General features: G+C 43.1%; 1 protein-coding gene across 1 annotated transcript in view; it reads left to right on the top strand.

Moving 5' to 3' along the window:
• Positions 1-1,177: 1,177 nt before the first annotated feature.
• The window catches only part of LOC143961957 (ribosomal protein S6 kinase alpha-3-like), a 57,581-nt gene continuing 37,255 nt past the window's right edge, over positions 1,178-21,503 (top strand). Inside the window, exons 1-8 of the mRNA XM_077471299.1 lie at positions 1,178-1,211; positions 6,058-6,143; positions 7,191-7,352; positions 8,734-8,822; positions 9,247-9,309; positions 11,959-12,079; positions 13,187-13,342; positions 14,072-14,194. Coding sequence (XP_077327425.1) covers positions 1,178-1,211; positions 6,058-6,143; positions 7,191-7,352; positions 8,734-8,822; positions 9,247-9,309; positions 11,959-12,079; positions 13,187-13,342; positions 14,072-14,194 — 834 coding nt within the window. The remainder of the gene's footprint in view (positions 1,212-6,057; positions 6,144-7,190; positions 7,353-8,733; positions 8,823-9,246; positions 9,310-11,958; positions 12,080-13,186; positions 13,343-14,071; positions 14,195-21,503) is intronic.

Genomic DNA, 21,503 nt, shown 5'->3' with positions numbered 1-21,503 from the left:
AAAACAAAACAAGCTTTACTAAAACAAAAAATTAAAGAAAAAAAAAGAAATGCCACCCCTTGTATGATAAATTGAGAATAAAATGTCCTTAAAGTGATTGTAAAAGTGATGTTTATAACAAATATGTTATACTTACCTGCTCTGCGCAGTTGATTTTGCACAGAGTAGCCCATATCCTCCTCTTCTCGGGTCCCTCTTCGCTGCTCCTGGCCCCTCCCTTCTTTTGGGTGCCCCCACAGTAAGCAGCTTGCTATGGAGGAACCCAAGCCAAGAGCCATGGTTGGGCCCTGCCCCCTCTCACTCTTGATTGGCTAACTCACTTTGATTGACAGCAGTGGGAGCCAATGACGCCACTGATGTGTCTAAGTCAATCAGGAGGGAGAGTCCCAGACAGCTGAGACACTTGTAGACATCGCTGGACAGAGATGGGGATCAGGTAAGTAGTAGGGGGCTGAGGGGGGCTGCTGCACACAGATAAAAAACCTTCTGACTTTACAACCTCTTTAAGCGTATATTAACATCGGATGTGGTGGGATTGTGTTGGGCGGCTATTCCAGCACAGTCCCACCACATGGACAAAGCAAAATTCTTTGTCTCCTATTTGCCCAGTTTTACAGCACTGTATTTTGGTGGTGTGTGCAATGAAAAGGGTACTGCATGTATTACCTCTTATCAATGCAGTACGATGAGAGGCAATCCACTGCATTGCACTGTGTCGCCAGCGTTTGAACTTTGTGAGATGCCTTTGTAACATCTCAATAAAGTTTGTATATAAAAAAAGGAAACAGCGTAATCCACCAAACTCAGCTCTTCATCACTGTGCTGAGCTCAGGCGGATCGCACTGCACACCAGCTGCTGCACTGTAATGCAGAGGTTGCTGTGAACCAGTCCCAAGAGTCCATATTATTATGATGTTCTATATATATGAACACTTTCCTCACCTGCAGCACCTCTATGAAAGAATGACCTTGGGTACATCCCGCTGGCCAATTCATGTAATAAAGAAGAGAAGGAGAGGGTCCCACTAATTTGGTGTACAGTTGTAGATTTTATTTAAAATGGATAATAAAAACACGCACTATATGCACTGACTGAAGAAGAAGAAATGAAAAGCATATCAAGAAGCCTCCGTAGTATCCATCCCTCCAGTCTGGATTGCTGCCGGCATCTGATGTAATGGAGACGGATCAGCTTCTGCAGGGCTTTACAGGTAAGTGCACGGGGCACAAGCACTGAAGATGGATCGTTCTCCTGCAACTCAATGGAAAAGCTCATCGAGGAAACAGCCGGAGGTCTGGAACTCAGGAGGATGATATCACACACTGCAGGAAAATGAGGGGGTCTGGTAATGCATTTCAGGGTGGGACTTTGTGCACTGGTGTGCAGTCATGTTGGAGGAACAGGAAGAGGACATCCCCAAACTGTTTCCACAAAGTTGGGAGCATGACATTTCCCAAAATGTCTTGGTATGCTGATGCCTTAAGAGTTCCCTTCACTAGAACTAAGGGGCCAAGCCCAACCCCTGAAAAGCAACCATAACCCCCCTCCACCAAATGATTTGGACCAGTGCACAAAGCAAGGTCCAAAAAGACATGGATGAGTGAGTTTGGGGTGGAGGAACATGACTGGCCTGCACAGAGTCCTGATATCAACCCAACAAAACACTTTTGGGATGATTTATAGCAGAGACTGTGAGTCAGGCCTTCTCATCCAACATCACTGCCTGACCTCACAAATGCGCTTCTGGAGGAATGGTCAAACATTCCCACAGACACACTCCTAAACCATGTGGATAGCCTTCCCAGAAGAGTTGAAGCTGTTATAGCTGCAGAGGGTGGGCCAACTCTATATTGAACCCTACAGACTACGACTGGGATGCCATTAAAGTTCATGTGCGTGTAAAGGCATGCGTCCCAATACTTTTAACAATATAGTGTATATGGGCATCGCTTTCTGTGTGACCGCAGCCTAAAACTCAAAGTCTCCTTTCACAATACCAGCAGGGGAGTTGGTAGGTGGCAAAAAGACCAGGAGCTTCAGCCCGAAGTCCAAGCCTGGTGGCGACAGTTGTGGCGCAGGGTTTTTTGCTGGTTGCTGCCTGGCTTACTGGTGCCCATCAATGCTGACCACTAAATTCACCACCCTGACACAGTGAACTACCTACCTGACATACACTGACCTACCTACCTGACAAACACTGACCTACCTGACATACATACACTGACCTACCTACCTGACATGCAGTGACCTAACTGACATGCACTGACCTACCTACCTGACATACACTGACCTACCTGACATGCACTGACCTACCTGACATACACACACTGACCTACCTGACACGCACTAACCTACCTGACATGCACTGACCTACCTGACTACATACACTGACCTACATACACTGACGGTAGTGGAGCACAATGACCTACCTGACCAGGATACTTGTGTGTCCTGCAGCAGCAGCTCAGATCAGCCATGGTGTGCGGTGAGCGGTGCTCCCATCATCACAGCAGGCAGGAAGAGAGGAGATCTGAGCGGGGTTATCACAGTGGAACGGCAGCCACATTGTAATTCCCGCCTACTGGAGCCTGCAGTGCCTATGATGGACGCCATTGGACCAGTGAGACCTCCATCATAGGCGCTGCAGGCTCCAGAAGGCGGGACCTGCTATGTGACTCGGCGGCACTCTGGGCTACTAATACAGTTGTGCATCCCGGGGTTTTTCGGGGACCCATTCGGGGCTCCAGCCCCCCCCCCCTCCCAATGCCACTGAATAGCAGCACTGTTTATGGCCCCACGACAAGCGTTTTGCGATAGATCACTTCTTTTCAGAGGACGGTGAAAGGAAATGTTCAAACATTCGTACTGCCACCTCCTGATGATGATGATGATTTTGCACAGCAAGCCCACACCGCAACTGTGAGACAAGCTCTTACCTTGCAGCAGCGGATCGTTCACATTCACTTACATGGGAGAATTAGACAGGTGGAACTGCATCAAACTTGCCATGTCTTGCTAAAATTGCTGCATTGCAATTGAAAACATAGCATTAATGTGTACTAACCAGATGCATCACCACCTCACTGCCTCTGAAAAGCAATCCACTACAGATCTCTGTCAGAGAGGCAGAAACGTTTGCCGCACATCTAAACTTAGCCAAGAGTAGGGACCCATTCACACTATTGCTGAACGCTGAAATGTTGCAGCAATGCATGCACACTATTGTATTGCAGCAATACAAGTTATGAACAATGATATGATGGGTATCATACTGAATGGAACCACAACACCCCTGCATTGAAGCACACCGCCAATGCATTGTGATGCTGTGCCATGTTGTGGTGTGTTGCAATGAAAAACATGGTGCAGTTACATTTTGTATTGCATTTTAATGACTTGCAAGACCATTAACTAAATTGGCTGCTTTAATTTGATGCCCACTAAACATACAGTATCACACATGCATACCTTCCAACTTTTTGAGATGGGAATGAGGGACACCTATCAGCAAAAGTATGCAGGCATAGGACACACCCACTGCCACACCCCCTTAAAGGAGAATTGTACAAAAAGATTGGTTAAACACACAAAAGTGCTTTTTTTTACCACTACTATTCCTTTATATTGGCTTCTGAAATTTACAAATGCAGCAATTTAGAAATCAGATGAAAGGTTTAGCTCTGGGAAACACTTTTTGATAGATAAAGTACATTTTATATACATCTATATGGATCATATAAAAAATGAGGGACAAATGAGGAGGAATGAGGGATGGAGGGACATTTCTCCAAATCAGGGACAGTCCCTGGAAATCAGGGACAGTTGGGAGCTATGCACATGTTAATGCAATACACCACACTGCAATGGCATAAATGGTCCCTAAAAACCATCAGAACACAGTGATCTTCCTTTATACTGTTTTCAAATAAAATGATCAATAAGTCACATACTCATAAGAGCACAAATAGCCAGAAAGAGTGCAGTGTTACCCACAAATATATATGTATAAAAATCCCAAATATTACACAAATGTAAAATGAGAAAACCAACAATCCAAACTGTGCAAAGAGAAAAATGTACAAACAGTAAATAATTCATCTCCAGTGCAAAGCAGTACATATATAATATTCAAACAAGTCTCAAAAAGTGCTCAAATCCCAATTTTCTTTTCAAAACTCCTGTAGCGGATGGCATTTTGGACAAAATGTCATACGCATGTAAATTTAGTTTTTGCCTCAGAACAGTAGGGGTTCTGAGGGTTAATTACATAAGTTGGCCTTACCATCACTCTGGCTTCACGGGGGGGGGTTGACATCCCGCAACATGTTCCTGTTAGAGGCCCCTAATAGACCTGCCTGGTCTGGGGCAGGGATCCGTCTGTTCCCGAGTCTCGGAACCTGCTGGTCCAAGGCGCAGTAACTGAGGGGGGATTCAAGGTGTCCGGGTGTGTTCTCGGCTTGGATACTCGTGGAAGTGACCGGGGGAGGACTCTTTGGAGGAGGGCCGACAAGGACATTGACTAATTCATGTTTTTCTAGTACCATTGAGGAGACAGAGAATGTTCCAGGTACTGAGGAAAAAGGTTCCTGTTCACCTGTAGTTACAACTTGTACACGTTCATAGGATTGTTTCAAGTTTTGAGTCAACATGCTGACTGCCATGATCTCTGGCTAGAGATCTGCTCAGCCTTGAAGTACCCAACTGCGAGTGGCTACTCTCTGGGTGGAATTAGAGGCTTTGTTAGATCTGCAGTTCAAGGTGCCTGAGTTCTTCACCTGTGCTCTCTGTTCCCATGAGAGACTGTGTTATTGGATGTTACTACTGCAAAATAAAACCTTTTAAAAAGGACTTTATCCGTGTCAGTGTTCGAGTCGTTGGGTATCAACCCTGGGAACCCCTAGACGTGTAAGAGCAGGCCAAGAGGAGGTAACTGGTAAGCCCAATAAGTCAAGGCAGCCCTGCAAGGGTTATGTCCGCTACACTCCAATTATATAGTCCAAGGTGCAGCGCTTATACACGTTCCATCATTGAAGAAACCAAGGTAAGAAATAGATGACGAGGAGACCTCCACCTTTAACAAGAAGTGCAGGAAAGATCACACAGCACCAATGTGTATCGAATTTGCTTACCAGATTATTAAATAGAGTGGAGCATCAAATTTTTTTTCTGGCAACAAAACTTTTATTTCCTCTCAGATAGAAAGATGATCATTGGAATGTGGTGCATTCAAATTGATGTCAATCCTCCTCAATCATCGTACATTAGGCTGTCAAAACACTTCAGACTCCAGCTCTCCAATAGTTTACACATACCGTGTAAGGCAAGAAGTGACAAAACATAGTGAAGCCCGCTTGTATAAATGTATAAAACTTTAATGTAGTACACTTACAAGAACAAAGTTTCACATGGGCATAGAAAAAGGCAATAAAAATCATCAGAAATTCATATCCAGCATGCTTGCATCAGTCAGCCTAAAAATGACAAAGTCAGTCAGAAAAATGTGCAACAAACAGTAAATAATTAATCTCTAGTGCAAAGCAGTGCATATATGATATTCAAACAAGTCTCAAAAAGTGCTCAAATCTCACTTTCCTTTTCAAAACTCCAATTGTGTGGTAAAATACTCCACTCTTTGAAACTTTAATCTGCTCACCTCAGAGTAATGATCTCAGTAGTAATGGGAGATCAAAACAGTGCATTCCCCAGCAGGGGTTAACGGATGGTGTTCACTCTTTCTCCGCCAAGGAAAATCCCCAATTTCTATCACCATATAGGAAGATACATGGAATGGAAAATGAACTTCTAGTGCTCACCGATACAGTTTATTAAAAGCAGATAAAATGTCCAAAACACTTCCAAGTAAAGGTAATAGATACAGCGCATCTAGGTGTATACTTCCACAAATAGTAGTCGGAATGTGCCTGAACTCTGGTGAATGAAGTGTGATGATGTCATCGCCAATAGGCTCCACCACTTATATATGTTATATGTTTATTTGGTACTCATAATAGCATTCATGTAGCTCAATCATACAATCTTTCACCTCTATTCAACAGGAGACCATCTGAAAAAAAGACAGGAGATACCCCTGGAGAAGCGGTTCAAATTTCGGAAACATCTGGGAAAAGGCAGCTTTGGACGTGTAAGTATTATATTTAGTCTTTATTGTTGTATATCTATTGGTGTCTTACACAAACAGCTGTGTGAACTGTGCAATAACCCACAAGCAACCAATCTGCAGTTATCCTAAACATTGTACTCACTGCTGGTGAAAGATAACATCTGATTGGTTGCTTAGGGTAACAACTCCTAATATGATCACTGCTCTTCCATTGTTGAAATCGCACAGCAGAAACTGTCATTTACATTCTAGTGAGGATGTTTATCATGAGAACTCCGGTACAATTAGGCCTCATGCACACTTAGCGCTAACTCTCCTAGACTTCTTTCCTCCTTGCAGAAGAGTTTTGGTAGAAAAAATTCTTGTCACTTGTAAACTCTTGTAACACATTGAGACACGTCAAACGCTTGGTCGTTAATTCATTTCATCGGCCAGAATAATAATTTATTTTGACCATTAAAATAATGGCCAGAATGCCTTGTGCTTAGGAGTATTTACACGTATTTAGGGGCATCAAGTACCTAAAGTCCGATGTGTGTATGGACACATAGGCTAACATGCAGGAGCGATAAGGCAGAAAAAAAATGCCATTAGAAGCAGAAGAAAACACATTCAGTGTGCATGAGGCCTTAGCCGCAAAGATTGGGGGGGGGGGGCTGAAAAGAGAATGTTACTTACCCGAGTGGCCCTGGTCTAGCAGTTATTGGGTCCTGCTTTGTGGTGCTGAAGCTAAATGTTCCCCAAAGTCTTGTATGAGGAAAATTCTTGCCGCCACACTAGATCAGCAATCATCTATAGCAAACAATACAGGTAAAAAAAGTTATCATTGTTGACATTGACATTTAGGCATGAATACCACCCAACAATTATCTGTAAATTATCCTGTATATATATATATATGTACTGGATATATCACTGTTAGAATTATAAGGAAACACTCATACTCCTAACATAGTAACACCTCTAGTGTAGTCACCTTTGTGTATCATCATCTACATAGCCATGACATAGGAAACTATTTACTTTATTTCAGATTGTATAATATCTGTTCCTCTCTGTACAATGTAGGTGGATCTGGTTAAGGACAGAACAATGAAGCAGAAAGTGGCCCTCAAATCCATCAGGATTTCCAAACATCTGAGACGGCAGATCTACATGGAGAGGAAGGCCCTTGATGCGGTCGTCGGCTGTCCCTTCCTCATTCAACGCCACCTGACCTGGGAGTCAAAGGTATGACTACAAATCTTCTTCCTGAGCGTCAGATAAGACAAAATTGGCCATTTAATCTTATAATAGATGCCAGACAGGAAAGTTGCCGGACTCTACCTGTATCCTCACTATCACTATGTGTGGGGCCGACCATCTCTCACTGTTGTAGAGAACCAACACTTCACCCCCTCTGATTAGCAGTTAGCAATAGCCGATGAGCCACAAAAGTGCTGTTGCAGAGTGGTCAGGGGGGATGAATGTGGAAACCACACGACTGACCACCAAATAATCATTTTTCTGCCAGAACTGTGTTTGGATTTTTTGCACACATGTTTAGAAAATCTTTTTAGGGCTGAAGATTAAATAGAACCCCCAAAACATTATATTTTCTGAAAGCAGATACCTTAGAGAATACAATAAATACAGGGAGTTACAATTTTTATATCACATGATATTAGCACAGCACAAGACAACATTTCAGTAAAAAATGCCCTGAAAGTAATTTTAGGACATAAAATCAATATATTGCCCGATTTGTTAAATATAAAATATCAGTTTGTGCCAAGTAAATACATTTCCAACATGCCAAGCCTTAAAATTGCATGCGCTCGTGAAACAGTGATAAACTTCTGTACCCCATATTTTTCATAGGTGGAGGTTTAAATGCCCCTACAGGTCATCAATTTAGAGTTAACTATGAATAATGGGCCCAGAATTATTACTCTCACTTTGGTGTGCATGGCGGTATGTAACATGTGTAGCACCATTGATGCTTTTCTGCAACCCCGCCGCATGCATTTGTGTTCACATGTGCGTGTATGTGGGGGTGGGGTTCAAAATTTGGGGAAGGTTTAAGTGCTTGGCTGTAACTTTAACTGTTTGCATTAAATACACCACATAGGGGATTTAAAGTCCCCTATATGGTGTATTTTGTGGTGACAAGGTCTCTTTAATAAGACATCAGCAGTCTTGATGTTTCACCTGCCCTCCAATGCTAACAGAGTGCAGATCACCGCCATTAGTTTCTTCCCCCACCATATGCACTGGATGAAGTGACGCCAAGACCCAGAAATGACGTTTCACATGTCGCTTCTGTGTCATTAGCAGGAAGGGGAGATCAGCGAACAAAGATAATAAAAAAGGACAGAATAGTTTGTAAATTGCCAAATGAATATGCAGCTATTATGTCCCTTATCTAGTATCTTGCAGAAGCTATTTCTTCACAAAAAATAAGAAACATTAACATCATCTACAGTACCCAAAACTATGTCCATTTATGTCTTCTCAGAACAATTTACTAGAAAGTTCTGAGTGTTTTTAAATGATCTAGGACTTGGATTATTGTAGAATGTAATAGTATTGGTAAGTAAATGACTAAATTCTAAACTTTTTGCTATTTTAGGACTATTTTTGGATTGCCATGGAGCACGCCAGCGGAGGGGATCTTCATCTCCTGGGTGAACAGGGAGACTTTGACATCGACACCATCAGGTAGGTACCGTCATTAACAATGAAAGCACCACTGACTCACATTGTGCTACATCATACCATAGTAACAAAGGCTTCACCTGTAGGACACCACAATACAAAAGAAGAACATACACCCCTATAATAGACATGGGGGAAGTTTGGGGCTTCACAGACAATTGAGAACACAACTGACCAAGCCAGCCCTGCAGTCACAGCAAGGAATAATTCTCAGATGTCCCATGATCCATTCTCTAAAATATAAAATCTTCCTGCAGCTCTCTGTGTGTTTTTGAATAGAGCAGCTTTGATAATGGTTTTGTTTGTGAACTGGGAGCACCTAGGGGTATTTCTGAACATACACATGAAAATACATTCTATTTACTTCTGTATTAGAATATATATATATTGGAAGTTTATAAATTATTTTTTGTTGTTCCTCCAATAGATTCTACGCTGCCGAATGCATCATTGGCCTCCAACAGTTCCATGAGAAAGGCTTTATCCATCGGTAAGTTCTCGTCTTTATTCTACTGCTTCCCACAAATAGTTCTTACCAGGGCTGGACTGGGACAGAAATTTGGCCCTGGACTTCATCCAGAAGAGCCCACTTACTTTTTGAGTGTCCCATCAGCACCCCCTTGCGTCAGAGTGTCCCATCAGCACCCCCTTGCATCAGAGTGTCCCATGAGCAGCTCCCCTTACATCAGAGTGTCCCATGAGCAGCCCCCTTACATCAGAGTGTCCCATGAGCAGCCCTTACATCAGAGTGTCCCATCAGCACCCCCTTACATCAGAGTGTCCCATCAGCACCCCCTTACATCAGAGTGTCCCATCAGCACCCCCTTACATCAGAGTGTCCCATCAACACCCCCTTACATCAGAGTGTTCCATCAGCACCCCCTTACATCAGAGTGGCCCATCACCAGCCCCCTTACATCAGAGTGGCCCACTGAGCCATCGGCCCACCGGGAAACTCCCTGTAGTCCCAATGCCCAATACATGCCTGGTTCTTACTTTACATTTCATCTGTTTATTCGACAACATTTACTAACAACTGTAGTGTGAGGACAATCTAAACAATTACCTACCTTTATATCCAATATGGTAGGTCCTCCAGCTACAAAGTGGTTGGTAAATGTTGTGATTCTGAAACATATTGGGGTTGATTTGCTAAAACTGGAGAGTGCAAAATCTGGTGCAGCTCTGCATAGAAACCAATCAGCCTCCAAGTTTAGTTTTTTTTGTCAAAGCTTAATTGAACAAGCTGATGTTGGAAGCTGATTGGCTACCATGCACAGCTGCACCAGATTTTTCACTCAGCAGTTTTAGAAAATCAACCCCATTGTCTGCAACAAAACTGAAGTATTAATATTCAGTATACAGTAATACACAGAAGTTTTTTTTTTACCTTAATTCGTTCCAAGCATTCTATGTGTGCAGCCCCCTCTCCCCTTATACTTACCTGAGCCTGATCTCGATCCAGCGATGTGCTCGAGAGTGGCGGTTCTCTCTGCCTCCCCCGCTCTCCTCACTGGTCATGGACGCAGCATTGGGAGCCATTGGCTCCTGCTGCTTTCAATCACAGCCTGTAAGGTGAGTGCGGGCAGAGTCAAGCTGTGCTGTATATGTCAATGGACACACAAAGTGTGGCTTGGGAGTGATCCTGCATGAGTGCCCCATAGAAAGTGGTTTACTGTAAGGGCACTTAGAAAGGGGGAGAAGCCACAACCATTGGCGGGGGACCCAAGAATAGGAAGATGGGGGCTGCTCAGTGCAAAACAATTACATAGAGCAAGTATAACATGTTTTTTTATTTAGAAGAAAAATTCCCTTTATAATCACTTTTAGGCTGGGGTGTCACTGCTGTGTTGCTGTAAGACAAATATTACCGCAACAAGTAGCAATGTGCATTATCCAAGTTGGTGCACTGAGGTGCTCTTCATTGTTAATGGCACCCCTAATGTACCTTGCCAATGCATTTATGTTGCAGCACGCCACAATGCACAGAAAGGTACTTCCATGCGTTATGGTGTGCTGCGTTACTACAAATTGTACACATCCTTTTTTTATTTGTGCGTTTTAGTGTGTTAGGCAGAACATTCAAATGAGTGGGCTGCCTTAATGCAACCAGTGTTAACTTTGACGTCAAATTTCGATTCAGTTTTAGTTATAATCTTTTGGCTAAAATCCAGTTTTAGTCGTATTTTAATCATCTAAATTGTTTTAGTCGTATTTTATTTGACTAAAATCTCCAGTACATTTTAGTCGACTAAAACCTAGTTTTAGTTACATTTTAATGCATTATTTAAGCATTTCTTTTGAATTGCCAAACGCATTATATACTCATGGAGTAAAAATCGAATAACATGTTATTATTTATGGTATAAAGGGTGGAACATGCACTACAGGCACAGATTTAGCTGCTGTGATATAGAACATCTTTATAAATAAAAACAAGTTTCATAAACAAACAAAAAGATTGCTTTTTGACAAGCAGAAGTACAACTTGAAAATATAAAAAAATAAAATAAAAAAAATGCAAACTCTATCAACTGTGATGCCATTGCATTATCATTATATTACCAACATTAAATATCAAGAAAAAAGATAAGAAAAGCCTTTTTTTTTTTCTTCTTTTAGCAGCTTATTAGATGCCCCCTATATATTTGTACGTGGTAGTCCAGTCTTAATTTTGATGTCAAATATCAATTTAATTTTAGTCATAGTCTTTTGACTAAAATGCCATTTTAGTTTTAGTCATATTTTAGTCGACTAAAATAGTATTAATTTACCTGACGAAAATATTTTAGTCGACAAAATTAACAGTGAACAGTGAATACAACGCACATTAACCTATGACATAAGGTGTGTTACTGTGCACACACTGCACCAGTGTGATCCCAGCCTACAGTCAGTAAGCTGTATATTGGACATGAAATTAATTTTAAAGGAACATACACATATTAATACATTACCAATTCATGTTCCTCCAACATCAATGCATTGCAGCACACCACAACACAAGGTAACACACTACCATACATTGTGGCAGCCTGGGAAAAGAAAAATGGTGCATGTCTGATATAAGGACTGTTGTTGTGCATTTGCAGCCTATTCAAACATATACAGATTACTGATAATGCATTTTTATCTACAGGGATATAAAGCCAAAGAATGTGTTCATCGGAAGAGACGGACACATAAGAATCGGGGATTTCGGGTTAGCGACAGAGCAAGGAGAAGATGAAGTGGGGACCCCCGGATATATTGCCCCAGAGGTAAGTCATGTTAGTCCTGCTAGCTATGTCAGCACTTTTATATTGGTAGTAATGGGAGTGTATCATCTCTTACCAGAGAGCTTCTCTAATCATGTGGACTAGCACTCTGCTAACAGAGAGATGACTAGAAAGGAAACTGAAATGTTTTGTTATGTTTCCTACTGCCCACCAGCAAAGTCCGACTTCTTCTGTCCCCATCTAATGCTTCTTCAACTTTTTCTAAGGCCGGGATAACACTGGAGTGCTGTGTTTTGTGTGCAGCGCGGGTGTATGCACAGTTTCCATGCGTTTTTGCTACAGTTTTAGCCGTGGTGCCATAGACTTTTATTAGGTCACACGTCTTTGCCCAATTTTTTTTTTTAATTGCACCAAAGATGAGGAATGAAGGACTTTTGGTGCGCTACCTAACAGAAGTCAATGGGGCAGAGTCCAAAAATGCAGCAGAAATGCATGGAACCCACGCATACACCCAATCTTCTGTCAAAATGCAATATTCCAGTGTGAACCAGGTCTATGGCTACGTTTAGACATTTAACTAATATTTACACACCTCGAAAACCGATCTACAGTGGATCACCTTTCAGAGGCATTTGACAGGTGGTGAGGAGGCGATGTGTTGCCTCATCACTGCCTGTTTTAACCCTGTAAATGCCGCACCACCGCACTGCAACCACATTCATTATACGTGGTTACAGCGTGGGCTCATTCACCGAAATGGGTCACATTTAGTAGCTGTATTGCTGAATAGGACAGGGGTATCATTTTTGCATTGTCCGCAGCATGTGTACGCCCCAGTATTACTGCCTTTGCAGTTTAAGGGTAGTGGTAGTGGGGGTGTAAATGTGCTCCTTAAACCCTTGTTTTCACCAATCACAAGTGTAAATGAGCCCTAACTGTAACATTCAGAAAGCGTGGAATTTAGTATAGATTTGATCACATCTAAAGACAAGGGATATTTCCAGGACAAATCCTCCATACTAAGGATAGTCCACTGAAATCAGAGCTATGTGACATATGAGTTGTCCTTGTGTAGTAATTACTATATTGTAGTTGTTGTCTGATCATTTGTGTAATAAAGCTTACAAGTCTCATCTTTTTTCTTGACAGATCTATACAGGGGAGCCATATTCCTCGGCCGTGGATTGGTTTTCTCTTGGAGTGATGCTGTTCGTTTTGTCCACCGGAGTACCAGCCAAGCGATGCAAGGCTTCCATTGTGCCAGCTTATGGCTTGGACTGTCATCTGGAGGATCTGATTATAAAGGTAAGTACATTACATCTGTTCATTATAGTCATAGATAACACCACACCACACCTCCCTTACACTGACACATCTGATTTCTAGAAAAGTGTTAAGTGTGAGCACCCCCTTATACTCACCTCTTGTCCTGCCAAGTACATTGAACTTTTAATCAAATTGTTAAAGTATCTCTGGAGCCATAAATCCCTTTAGTTATCGGGGATTCTGGAGGCATGAATCCCCCCGAGGCTACATACAATATATGACTTAGAGATCAATAGAAGTGTGCGCTCCTACCTGGGCTCAGGTACTTATCCCCATAGTAGTAATACCTCTGACTACTCATACTTTTATAGAATACAATGATTGGACTTAGTAAGGAGGCTGAGGGGTCAACTACAGTTAGGTTTGGGGGGTTAGGTTTGAATGTTGAGTCCTATGTTAGGGGGAGGGGTAGGGTTAGGTGTTAGAATTAGGGTAACAGTTATGGTTTTATTCTCGGCGTGAGATGAGGGATCAGGAAAAATTTGAGGTTTAGGTGATGAGTTAGAATTTCTTCACTTTATTTTTATTTATTAAAGTTTAAGGCTTCAGTGTAAAGGTGAATTCAAGTTCTAAGATTAGGTGACGTGTTTGCGTCATAATAAGTGTTAGGTATAGGAGGAGATGTATAAAAAGTCTGAGCGTCATTTTTCATTTTATTTGAAAATTGAGGAGATGGAGAATTATAAACAAAGTTTATTCATTTTTCAGCTTATGCATGAAAACCCTACGGAGCGTCTGGGGCAGAACGGAGATATCCGTAGTCATCCGTTCTTCAGCACCATCAACTGGGATGACCTCCAGCAGCTGAAAATAACTCCCCCATTTATCCCAGTAAGTTAGATATGTACAAAGGTAAGTATGTGTGTGTGTGTGTGCGTGCGTGTGCTAAAAAACCAAAAAAATAAAAAAAAACAAAAAAAATAAAAAAATACAAAAAAAAATAAAAAAAAAAACAAATAAAAAAATAGTTTCAATTAGTTATCCTATAAGTAAGTTAGGTAAGTATATGTGTGTGCAAAATAAAAAATAAATAAAATAGTTTTAGGTAAGTTAGGTAAGTTAGGTAAGTATGTAGGTAAGTATGTGTGTGTGTGAAAAAACAAAAACAAAAAAAAAAAAAAAAAAAAGTTTAAATTAGTTATCCTTTAAGTAAGTTAGGTAAGTATATGTGTGTGCAAAATAAAAAATAAATAAAATAGTTTTACGTAAGTTAGGTAAGTATGTAGGTAAGTATGTGTGTGTGTGAAAAAACAAAACAAAAAACAAAAACAAAAAAAAGTTGAAATTATTTATCTGATAGATAAGTTAGGTAAGTATGTAGGTAAGTACATGTGTGTGCGTGTATAAAAAAAATTGTTATTAGTTTTAAACAATTACATATATATAATGGAAAATTTATTGTCAAATACTTACAGTAATTTTCCTTTCCTGATGGACTCCATGGCAGCCTACGTATGGGTTAACCCCGCCTCCTCTCCAATGCTATAGGACCCCCTACCCTTTAAAATTGAGCTCACCTGTATAGACTGTGTTCCGTAACTAGTCTACTCTTGACCGATGGGTGGGAACTCCATCTGCCATGGAGTCCATCAGGAAAGGAAAATTATGGTAAGTATTTGACAATAAATTTTCATTTTTTTCAGTGTGGGAAATAACTAGCCAATCCACATGGGTGGGTATGTTGAACAGAAATAAATTTAATTTGATCTGTCAAACAACAGGATTTATAAACTCAAGTCCACAGAAGATAGCGGAGCAGACTCAGTGACGCAAAATTGAGGCCCAAGAGGCTGCTTGCAGATGAGGTCTGGAGCCACGTGGCGGGATGCCGCCCATGAAGCCGCTGTACCTCTGGTAGAGTGTGCCACTAATGTCTCCGGAGGAGCCAGACACCTAGCTCTGAAAGCCTGTTGGATGAACTGGACAATCCAGGCCACAGTCGCTATGTTACTGCCACAGTGCTGGACAGACAGGCAGTTAGAGCGTGTGAAGGAGGAAGTAACTTGCTGGCATGCTCTCAAATATTTTAGTGGACCCCAGGGTCCTGAATATAGGCAGGACAATATCTGGAAACTTAAGGAACCCTGAAGTAACTTTGTATTTGAGCTGAGCCTAGGAATAAGGACCACCTGGTCCGGATAGAATGTCAGAAAAGGTCTTCGTGACCTAGTCACTCAATCTCCCAGGACTCTTTTAGCCAAGGTAACGGCTACTAGGAAAGTGGCTTTAGCAGAGGACCTCATGTTACTGAGTTGAGACAGTGAGTTGACAGTGAGTTGAGTACAAGGGGAAGATTCCATTTGTGAAACCTTGGTCTCCTTTGTGGTCTGAGTCTGGATACCCCATGGAGGAACTGCTGGAATAAAGAGTGAACAGCCCAAGATGTACCAGAGAAAATTGACAAGGCTGAGGCTCGGAGCCAAAGAATAGACCTATACCAGAATGAAGGAAGCTGAGGATATCCTGAGCTTGTGGATTTCTACCTGAACTTGTTAGAAGAAGATTACAATCTGACCGACTTGGCCCATATTTAGTTATAAACTTTATTCAAGTTCTTCTACTTTGAGCTCATAAAGGAAAAATAGTTAAATTGTTATTGAGGCGTACCACGAAAGATCCCAGCCCTTCCAGTAGGGGAATTCAGTGGAGTTGTCCATTACCAGTAATACTGACTCCCCACCCAGGAGAAGGTCTGTAGGGCACACAAGGCTGTCTGAAGGTCCAAGACATAGGAGCCCGGAATGCAAAGACGGATATCTCACTTGACTCGTGCAAGTTCAGCCCTACAGAGGACCCTCAATCAGCCCTGCTGGCATCAGCTGTGACCGTGACTCAGGAGACAGGAGTGATGGAGGGGTAATTGACCAAATTTGCATTGAAACCACCTAAAGGGACTGTTCCCCATCAATGATGTTACATAAATCGACAGATTGATATCCTCTGAATTCCATTGTTGAAGAGACACTGACTCAAAAGGACGTACCCTCCATAGGGCCCACTCAACCATGGGGATCGTAAAGACCATTTTGCCTATAATTTTCAAGCACTATGAGGCCTTCAGGCATGTGGAGCTCAGAGCCAGAAAGATTCTCCCGTGGATGACTGGAATCTTCTCTACTGGAAGAGAGATGTTGTTCTCCATCGTTGATGAACTAAGCCCCTAAATATACCAAGCGCTGGACTGGTTCTAGCTGCCTTTTCACCTGGTTTAGGAGCCATCTGAATTCTATCAATAAGTAAGGAAACTTGCTCCTTGTTGACCAGCAGCTGCTTTTTTGACTAGGGAAGCACAAGAGAGCGCCTAAATAGTGGTACAAGCATATCACTTTTGTTCAGATGAGGGCCACCAAAGCTCGAAGGACTTTCAAGAATATTCGAGGTGAGATTGTCAGCCCAAAGTGGAGGCAGGTGAACTGTAGATCTTCTTGGCCAGTTTGGAACCACAGATATTCATGGAAAACCTCTGCAAAGGAATCTGGAAATAAGCAACCTTCAAGTCTATTTGAGACTAACCAATCTTCTGGTTGTGTAGCTTGCTGAAAGGTAGCCAGAGTCTTCGCTTTGGATAGATAATTCAGGTCTAAGACTGAGAAACAAGAACTTTTTTTTTAAACTAGGGAGAGAGGGGAGTATACCCCTTGGAACTCTCCACCGTTTCGGGGTGGGCACTGTCACTCCCCGTGTTTTCAGTGAATCCACATAGGACAGCAAAACGTGCTTATCTCTTCTAGCCATGGTAGCAAGGTAGAGATGAATCTGGTTGAAGAAGTGCTGATAAAGGACCGTGTGTGACCTGATAAGACTGTCTTGATGGTGCACGAGCCCCTTTCCGACCCACCTGAGCAGGCCTAATCTCAGGGCGATTTAGCCGGCTTGCGTCCACTGGACACCTGGCCCTCTGCGAGCTTTTGAAAGGGCGTCTGCCCTCTGCTTCAATTACTCCTGAAGTCCCAAGCGGGCCTGTACAAGCGTGCCTGTTATTAACGCCTAATGCTGCGTCTTCTAGGCTAAGGTCTTCTTCTGACCAAACAGATGCCTAAGCTGGATTAGCGAGCCAAGGACGTAACCATAAGGCCCTCTCAGCCGTGATCAGGGACAGCATAGCCCAAGTCAACAGGCGGATAAGATTAATTGAAGCCGCCCCCCAGGAAGGCTGTTGCCGCTGTTTCAGTTCCTGGACTGCCAAGCCTATGCCCAGCTCTTCCGATACATCCTGCTAGGGCCAGGACAGGTTTGCAAGCCATACCGGCTAGCCCATAATTTAAGACCTTGGTCTTATCTCCTCTCGAGCCCATCCTTAAAGGATATGGCATTTACTAAGGAAAAGGTGACGTGTCTAGCCAGACCCAGTAATGCTGCGTCCATGAGGGGAGCATTTTCCCACATGTTTCACCCCCTCTGCTTTGAAGGGATAAAGTCCAGAGGTTCTATGAGACATAGAAATGTTCTTGTCCATTTTGCTCCATTCCTCATCAATACTCTCAATTCCATCAGGAGGGGAAAGTCAGAGCGTTCCTTCCCCAGGTCATTTACCTTGCTTATCCGGTGGAGCGGAAGGCTCTTTGCACTTTGTGTCTCTGTTTCATGGAATGGAAACATCTCCTTGTTGGAGGAGGAATGGGAGCATCTCCACTGTTTAAAGGAGGAATGGAAACATCTCCTTGTTGGAGGAGGAATAGGAACATCTCCTCTGTTAAAAGGAGGAATGGAAATATCTCCTTGTTGCAGGAGGAATGGGAACGTCTCCTCTGTTTAAAGGAGGAATGGAAACATCTCCTTGTTGGAGGAAGAATGGAAACGTCTCCTCTGTTCAAAGGAGGAATGGAAACATCTTTTTGTTGGAGGAGGAATGGGAATGTCTCCTCGGTTCAAAGGAGGAATGTAAACATCTCCTTGTTGGAGGAGGAATGGAAACATCTCCTCTGCTTAAAGGAGGAATGGAAACATCTCCTTGTTGGAGGAGGAATGGAAACATCTCCTCTGCTTAAAGGAGGAATGGAAACATCTCCTTGTTGGAGGAGGAATGGGAACATCTCCTCTGCTTAAAGGAGGAATAGAAACATCTCCTTGTTGGAGGAGGAATGGGAACATCTCCTCTGCTTAAAGGAGGAATGGAAACATCTCCTTGTTGGAGGAGGAATAGGAACAACTCCTCGGCTGTTAGTGTAATATTGTGGCTTGGCAAGGTCTGTGTCATTCTGGACTACGACCTGAGAATCCAACCTGAAAGGACTGAAAAATAAAAATGTGGGGAGGGCAAAGGCGAGATATGACATCAAGACGCCAATACTTTGCGACTGTAAGCTCGACCCCTCCCCTCACCTGAACGTACCATCTGCGTGAGGGCTGGCCAAATGAAGGTGGTGACTAAGGATGAGCCGAACACCCCCCTCCCAGTTCGGGTCACACTAGAACCTGCGAACAGACCTAAACTTCGTGTTAACTTTAGAATCCTATTAAAGTCTATGGGACTCGAATATTCAAAATCTAAAGTGCTAATTTTAAAAGCTAATATGCAAGTTACTGTCCTAAAAAGTATTTGGGGACCTGGATCCTGCCCCAGGGGACATGTATCAATGCAAAAAAAAAGTTTTAAAAACTGCCTTTTTTTGGGAGCAGTGATTTTAATAATGCTTAAAGTGAAACAATAAAAGTGTAATATTTCTTTAAATTTCATACCTGGGGGGTGTCTATAGTATGCCCGTAAATGGGCACATTTTTCCCATGCTTAGAACTTTCCCTGCACAAAGTGTAATTTCTGCAGGAAAAAAAGTAATTTAAAATCACTCGCAGCTATAATGAATTGCCGGCTCCCGTAATATATAGAACAGTCATTGAAAGTCATTGATAAAAAAAAGTGTGGGATTCCCCCAAATTCAATTACCAGGCCCTTCAGGTCTGGTATGGATATTAAGGGGAACCTTGTGTCCAATAATAAAAAATGACGTGGGGTTCCCCCTAAAAATACATACCAGACCCTTTATCTGAGCACGCAACCTGGCAGGCCGCAGGAAAAGAGGGGGGACGAGAGAGCAGCCCCCCCTCTTGAACGGCACCAGGTCACATGTCCTCAACATTGGGAGGATGCTTTGGGGGTCACAGACCCATCAAAGCACCTTTTCCTTATGTTGATGAGGACAAGGGCCACATCCCCACAACCCTGGCCAATGGTTGTGGGGGTCTGCAGGTGGGAGGCTTATCAGAATCTGGAAGCCCCCTTTAACAAGGGGACCCCCAGATCCCAGCCCCCCTGTATGAAATGATGAGGGGGTACAAAAGTACCCCTACCATTTCACAAAGAAAGTATGGATTGGCTGAGCTAAATGACGGACGCATAACTGATAGGCTCCGGCACCTCCGGACAACAATCACAGCCTACCGAGGTATAATTGCCATCAATGTAATCGTAAAAGATGGGAACAGCTTCTAGAACATCCTCTACCTCACGTTCCCGCTCTCCGCGCAGAAATACCGGCGGACACAGCCAACCCATACTGGAGATGTTCCGCACACAGAGGGGGAATATGGCGCCGTCTCACCGTAATCCCTCACAGACGATGACAGCACACTCTCCTCCGCGGGAGGATATCATTCTGACAGATACTCCTCTTGGCGGGGCTCCGCGAAACAACAGCTCTGGCGGGCCATTAACATCAGAGGCAGACACCTCGTCCCAGATAAGCATGCAAGACCTGCGGCTGATCACCTCAGACATTAAAGACACTCTCTCGGCGGCCATAGCAGAGCTTCGGGTCGAAATCAGGGCCCTGTCTGATAGAGTGCACATAGTGGAAAAGATGTCTGACCAACATGACACAGCCCTCCGTAAGACGAACCCGGAAAATTGACGGACACACTTTACAATTAAGGGACATGCAGAGACATATGGAGGATTTGGACAATAGCAGGATAGGACTACATTTCCCAGAACACCCCGGGCATGAAGGTGAACTCTCCAGTCCACGCCTACGATACGACACATTCGGAATGCCCTCCTCCTTTATTCCGCTATCAGATGCGCTCTCCGGAAGACGTCATCAGCTACGGACCAACTTCTCTTCCTTTTGTCCCCCATGGGTCTTCGGAGTTTGAGCATTCACCCCCACCCCCCACCGCACTCGAGGAGCGTAAGTTCCCGCCATACATGGATAGATCTGGACGATGATGATTCTTTCCCTACGTAAAAACTGATAACACCATGTACAAAAGACTACCATTTATACGGGTGTTATGCAGGGGTCAAGTCCTGGGGAAAAAAGTGTGGGAACTCCCACCCAAGATCCACTCCCCCCACCAAAAAAAAACAAAAAACAATACGCTCATATGCACAAACGCTTCAAAAGTGGCATTTTTCATCCAATTTTCGTATTGTGTGTATGAAGCTTAACTGTTAGTACATAAAAAAAAATTCTCAATAAACATAAATATGGTAATTCTCTGAATAATCAGCATTCATTCAATTGTGCTTCCATGCAAATGTGAACATCTTGTTCTGATCTTTATTGGGGAATTTTATATTGTATATAGAGTGTTTATGTGGGGAGTTTGCACTTTTCATTGAACAGAGTTTGGATAACACAGGGTTAAATGGAAAGGTCATAAATTAACTGCACATTATCTGGACAGAATGCTTGGGGAGATAGTGATGTGTTCCTGCTTAGGAGATGAATGTTAGCTTGGGGGGCTGCAAACTCTGCAGGGCTCCAACACACACTCGCTGCTATTCCAACCTAAGCTATTTCCACATAAACTTCCCTCCTGGCATTAAACTTTGCCAGGTATTGTGCTCAGCTTATCACCCCAAACTGATGTTTCTCCCTCAGCTCACCTCTCTCCCTGCATGTCTTGTGAGCAGAATAGCTGTGCTCCTCCTCTGGGTTCTCTCATCATATGGCACTAAAAATAGAGGAGGGGGAGATTCAGCGGGGAACACAGAGCAAGTATGCAGGACAAGGGGGAGGATGAGGAGACAGAAAATCAGGAGGGGCCGGCGGGGAGGAGCGCATCATAAGAGGTCTGACTAAATACAATCTCTTAGCAGCAGGTACCTGATCTACCCGTCAGCTAACTGTGATTGACAGGTAGATCGAAGCGGAAGCTGTCATGGGGCCCCCTACTGGCAATGCCTGAATGGTCAGGT

The sequence above is a fragment of the Lithobates pipiens genome, unplaced genomic scaffold (genome assembly GCF_037356315.1).
Source record: "Lithobates pipiens isolate NorthernLeopardFrog02 unplaced genomic scaffold, aLitPip1_a1.2 Scaffold_8, whole genome shotgun sequence".
Taxonomy (NCBI): domain Eukaryota; kingdom Metazoa; phylum Chordata; class Amphibia; order Anura; family Ranidae; genus Lithobates; species Lithobates pipiens.
Note: the sequence above shows the minus strand (reverse complement) of the source record. Positions and strands in the feature narration are given on the sequence as shown.